The sequence below is a fragment of the Diachasma alloeum genome, unplaced genomic scaffold, assembly GCF_001412515.2.
Source record: "Diachasma alloeum isolate Michigan unplaced genomic scaffold, Dall2.0 Dall_scaffold_00184, whole genome shotgun sequence".
In the NCBI taxonomy this organism is placed as follows: Eukaryota; Metazoa; Arthropoda; class Insecta; order Hymenoptera; family Braconidae; genus Diachasma; species Diachasma alloeum.
The window spans coordinates 340,610-346,198 of NW_021680350.1; the positions used below are offsets into that span (position 1 = coordinate 340,610).

General features: G+C 37.5%; 1 protein-coding gene across 1 annotated transcript; it reads left to right on the forward strand.

Moving 5' to 3' along the window:
• Window positions 1-1,365: 1,365 nt before the first annotated feature.
• LOC107047968 lies at window positions 1,366-1,992 on the forward strand. Its single transcript, XM_015270905.1, has one exon. The coding sequence runs from the start codon at window positions 1,366-1,368 to the stop codon at window positions 1,990-1,992; it is 627 nt and encodes a 208-aa protein (XP_015126391.1).
• Window positions 1,993-5,589: the final 3,597 nt, after the last annotated feature.

The following is a 5,589-nucleotide window of genomic DNA, read 5'->3' on the forward strand; positions in this document are numbered from 1 at the left end:
CATCTTCTGTACTGCAGGCATATTATTTTCTATCGATTGAGTTATCACCTTTCAAAATCTACAGTGTAGGGTTTGTGTCATTCTTAACATACAATTCAATCCCTAATATTGATGAGGGACATAATAAATTCTATTTCGTGAAAGACACTGAAACTGTTCTCACATTACCGACTGGGACCTATGAAATTGAGGATATTGAGAAGCAGTTGAAAAAACAACTTGAAAATGAAGGTGTACATGAACTATATACTGTATGATTTAGATAAAGTGATGGGTTGGGTTTCTTGGGAGAAATGTCGGGATAGTGAAATTGCAACCAAAGATTTGAAACGAATTTCCGAAACCGACTACGATCAACGATTGAGGGAGAAGCGAATTTTCATCAAAACAGCTAATTACACTTATCTAACTGGTTTTTACAAACGTGACACGCAGCACATACCTTGTACAGGAATTTATCTCATTAATATTTCCAACTCTTTTCTTTTTCCTCTCATCAAATCATTCAGATGTGGTATTTTTTTAATCAAAATTTTAGCTAAGATTAAACTGACACAGGAAGCATTGCTCAAGAAATGTATCATCATACCACCTAATGGCAACAACGATGACTGCGACAACAATGGCAGGATATATGCGCCTCACAAAGGCAATGATCCTAACAATTATAAAAATATTGCCATTGAATTGATGCAGCCACTTTACTCGCAAAAGGAACTCCAAATACGAAAACTGACAAAATACTCGGGAGTACAGTGTCGAATTGAGAAGATTGTCAGTGATACAATTGATCAAGACACATCAAAAGGCAAAAAGAAGAAGCAACATTGATCTATGTAGGAGAAAAAGAGGTTAGTCACATCATCAAGTTCGTTTTCTAATCTAGCAGTCGTCTATTGAAGCGTATAAAGTTATCAAAGAATACTGTTGTGGTCAAGGTGCACGAGTTTGATACTATTCAACTCTGTAGTCGGTGCAACTCGAGATGTGACCAGTTGTTTTCAATAACTCGTTATTCTACACCTAAAACTCATCAGAAGCAACCTTACCCCCGAATCTTCGATTTCAATGTTCGAGAAATTCAGGAGAAGAGCCTACGTTGTTCGAATTAGCGTCGGACATTAATTGTTCCACAGGTTCAGTTTTAAGGTTCAGTTTTTTTAAGCTAAACCTGAGGTTTTGTTTGAGTAACCTCCTTTGTGTAGGGTACTCACACAAAATGTTGATGTGAGTACTCTAATGAAAAACTACATTTCCCAGAGTCCGAGTCAAACATTTTTATTGGAGAATACTGGTTGGATTTTACAAGAAAATGGGAAAATAACTGACGATGCAGGATATTTTGATCTCTCTATTCCTGTGAGTATGATACTGGGATTTGCTGAAGATTACCAACAGATTATCATTAACGCGAAGTATGATTTGATTCTCACTCGTTTACACAATGACAACAATGCTATTTTACAAGACCAATCTGCTCAAGGGGCACACGCAGAGGACTTCAAAATTTCACTCACCAAGCTCGAATGGATGATACCCTACATCAAAGTTGCAGATTCTCGTAAAGTTCAACTGTTGAATTATATTGCTAAAGATATAGCTACACCTATTAGCTTTCGAGCTTGGGAGATGTACGAGTATCCTATGCTACCGAGAACCTCCAAACATGTTTGGGTAGTGAAATGTTCAACACAATTGGAAAAACCACGCTTCATTATTGTCGGATTCCAGAGCTCTGGAAGAAATCAAATAACCAACAATGCCAGTGAATTCGATCATTGTAATATTCGAGATGTGAAACTCTTCCTGAATTCTCAGAGTTACCCCTATGGAAACCTCAATCTTGATATTACACACAATCAGTACTCTCAACTCTACAACATGTATACCGACTTCCACACTTCTTACTATGGTAAAGAGCCTGAGCCCTTGCTGAACAGGGATGCATTCTTGAAAACAGCACCGCTCATCGTCATCGATTGCTCCAAGTAGAACGAGTTCCTGAAAACTGAACCTGTGGATATTCGACTTGAATTCTAATCGACGCAAATATTCCCTAATACTATTGCAGCTTATTGCTTGATCTTACACGATCGAATTATTGAATATCATCCTCTCAGTGGTGGAGTGAAGAAAATTATTTTAAAAAAACATCTTATATAATCATGTATTGTTTCTATGGGATTAATGAATAAATAAATGAATACATTTGGATAATAAAAAAGAATTTGTATTTCATATTGTCTGCAAGTTTTTTACAACACTGATAATTCTTGAGACTCTCAAACTTCCTTTTCAATGTCAATTTCATTCCATGCAAATATCCGAGAATTCATAAAATCGAAGCCTTTTCACCATCCTCTTCATCCAACTTCATCCTCTCGATGGTAGAAGAAACCTCGTTCACTTTTTTCTTCAATTCATCCTGCCGTCTTGTTAATATAGTCCCGATAGATTTCTCAATGATGCCAGATTTGAGATCAAAGAGAGCAGGTAAAGATAATCCAGAAGTATTCTGCATTTCTTATCGATTCTTCTTCACGATTTCCATCCGATACTCGAAATCCAAGATATCATGAAGGAAGTCAGAGGCATAGTGGATCATTACCAAAATGTTTCTCAATGATACCAATATAACTTAGTTGGAATGGTGCACCCTCCATCAAATAATGCTTCTCTTCTTGTGTTAAATTCATTTTGGTTCTGACTATCGAAACACTCGAGACTCGTTCTCTTATACCCTCCCATCCCCACCACTCCACATAATAATCAACATCAACGGCTGAATTCTTCTACGAAAAAATGACGATCATTCAATTCTCAGAAAAATGGTAACGGAAAAAAAATTCGGAGAAGAGGTTAACCTTTCTCCGAAAAATGATCTCATAATCACCCTCAGTAGACTAAACATCCGACATTTCTTCCACCCCCATTAACAGTTCAATGCATATCAACTAAAATATTACTGAGACTGGTAAGCTGGTAGTCCTGGCGTAAGCGGTAACATAGTTTCCCACCAAATGAATGGCTAGGGTTCGATTCTCGGTGGATACATGAGACAATTTTTCCATGAAAGTTGTGAAATAAGTATAATCGTGCTTACACCAGGACTACCAGCTTTTTATTTTTTTCAAATTTGGAATCACAAATTATAAAAATTGATGATAGATGTCTCTCTCGAATAATCACCAGCTGACGCGCACCAACCATCCGAGCTAACTGGGAGCGAAGGCGTTAGCCGCTAGATGGTGCGCCGCGTGAAACGTTCCAAGTGCAAGACCCTCTCAGTCAATTGACCACAATCATTGACATGACATCAGAAATCACTGACCCCCCTCCCCAAATCACCTCCTCCAAAACCCTCCCGCGCTCAAATCCAAATCGCTCAAAATCCACGCTCAATATCCAGAACCCCCCTTGACTACAAAAAATTACGGACTACTATTTCAAATGAATGCTTTCAAACAGAAGCAGAAGCTAATTGGTTCATGCCTAAGTCTAGTAAGATTGAAGGAGCATTTCTATCAGCGTAAGCATACTGATGTGCGCGTAAGTAAGCCGATGGCGCGCGTCGAGTCGACAGAGGTCTCCAGAGGGAAGACCGTCTTAGCACACCGAGATCGCTCTGGCGAAGGCGGTAGCGTGTCAAACTACTGCACGAGAGGTCGTGGGTTCGATCCCAACCTTCGGCAAAAGATTTTTTTTCACGAAAAATATTTCTCACATGGAGTCCCAACGGTAACAAGGAATTCTGCGTTATCGACAGCACCCACTATCGGTAACAAGAAATTCTACATTATCAACGGTACCCACTAAGTGGGACCCTAGGCTGGGACCGACCCCCCCCAACCCTCAGCGAGATGGCGCTAGGAATCACTGACTCCCCCATCCCCCTGTAGCGTCTCGCTACACACACACCAACGCGTAACGCACGCACGGATACGACAACGCTGAGAGACGACTGGACATCGGTGACATCATCGCGCTCTGTCACGCGCCCAGTATAAAATACCTCTCACTCGCACCTATTGTCATGCGTATCCAAATTCCCGTCTTACGCGATTTAAGATAGTCAGTAGAGTCTAACACTGACCTCCGATCAGATCACTTTGATTATTCTTTCTCTTTTGTATATATATTCTAAACGTCTTGATTAAACTGTAATTTAAATACTAATTACATTTGTTAGTGAATTGTTACATCCCTCAACAACCTCAATTCCTACACCCCCACTCCTAATCCCCCAACCCACAATCTCGAACCTTACGCGACTGTGACGCAGTGCGCTGGGAACTGCGTGAAACAATATCCAGAACCCCCCTTGATTACCTATTGAGGTTTTTGATTTTTTGTTTCATACTTTTTTAGTATAACTGTTTCGATGAAGTAAAACTACCTGGGTGTCACTGAATGAAGGAAAAGTTGATAAAATTGATTTTTTTTTGTTTGCTAAGAAGTCGTAGATCAAACTTTCTGATTAAAATTAGAATAAAAAAAAATGTAAAAAAGTGTGGTAGAAGTTTAGAAAAATGGAGTGACATATTTAGGAAATGAAAAGGGTTAGAAAAAGAATGTATTTAATTCTGCAGTTTAAATTTTTTCCTCTTAGATTATATATTATATATTTTCGTTGAGTGAATCAGAGATTTTTTATTTTTTGTTTCATACTTAGTATTACTTTTTCGATTACGTAAAAGTACCTAGGTATTACTGAACGAGTAACGCGAGTTTGCTAAGGAGTTGTAAATCTAACTTTTGAATTGAAGTTGAGATTATGGAATGAAAAAGGATTCAAAGGGTGTGAGAGAAGTTTGAGTGAATTAAGTGACATAATCAGGGAATAAAAAGGGTTGAAATGAGAATATTCGATTCTGCAGTTTAATTTTTCTTTTTCTAAAATTATATCTTATGTATTTTGGCTAAGGTAGTCAGAGAGAGGTTTTAGTCTTCGATGAATTGATAAGGATAAGGATAATTCACTTGTAATAATTCATTTCTGACATGAAAATATTTCAATTAGTCATTAATTTTTCTCGCATGGGGTATTTATATTTAATTGCACAGACGGCCAAAGATCAAATCATCTGTCAAAGCCTGTTGTCTGCGCCAAATGAAGCTCCAGACGCATTCATCAACGAACTGAATATTGATAAAATATCATTTTTTTCAAGGCTGATCTCCAAATGGAATTGAAGGATCCTTGAGGAGAATATTCAAGTGTGACTAATCTAATTAAATAATAATGAGATTGATTTCTTAGGTTCATGAAGAATTGTAAGCCACCATTTGAAATTAAAGTTCAGACGATGGAATGAAAAAATTCAATAAGTGTGAAAGAAGTTTAGATGAATTGAGTGATTATGTGAGGAAGTTGAAGGGATTTAAATGAAAATATTCTATTCTGCAGTTCTTCTTTTTCATTTCTCTGGAATTATATTTTTTTAATTGTTTTTTCGTTCGGATGGTCGGCGGTTTTTCATCTTTTGTGTCGTATTCTTTTTCCAGTATTACTTTATCGATGAAATGAAAAGATATTACTACTGAATGGATGTAAAAAAGGTACATTCAATATCTTCATAGCCTATGTTA

What these genes read in the sequence shown, in the direction of transcription:
- LOC107047968 (XM_015270905.1), top strand. Translation starts at nt 1,366, where the DNA reads ATGATACTGGGATTTGCTGAAGATTACCAACAGATTATCATTAACGCG.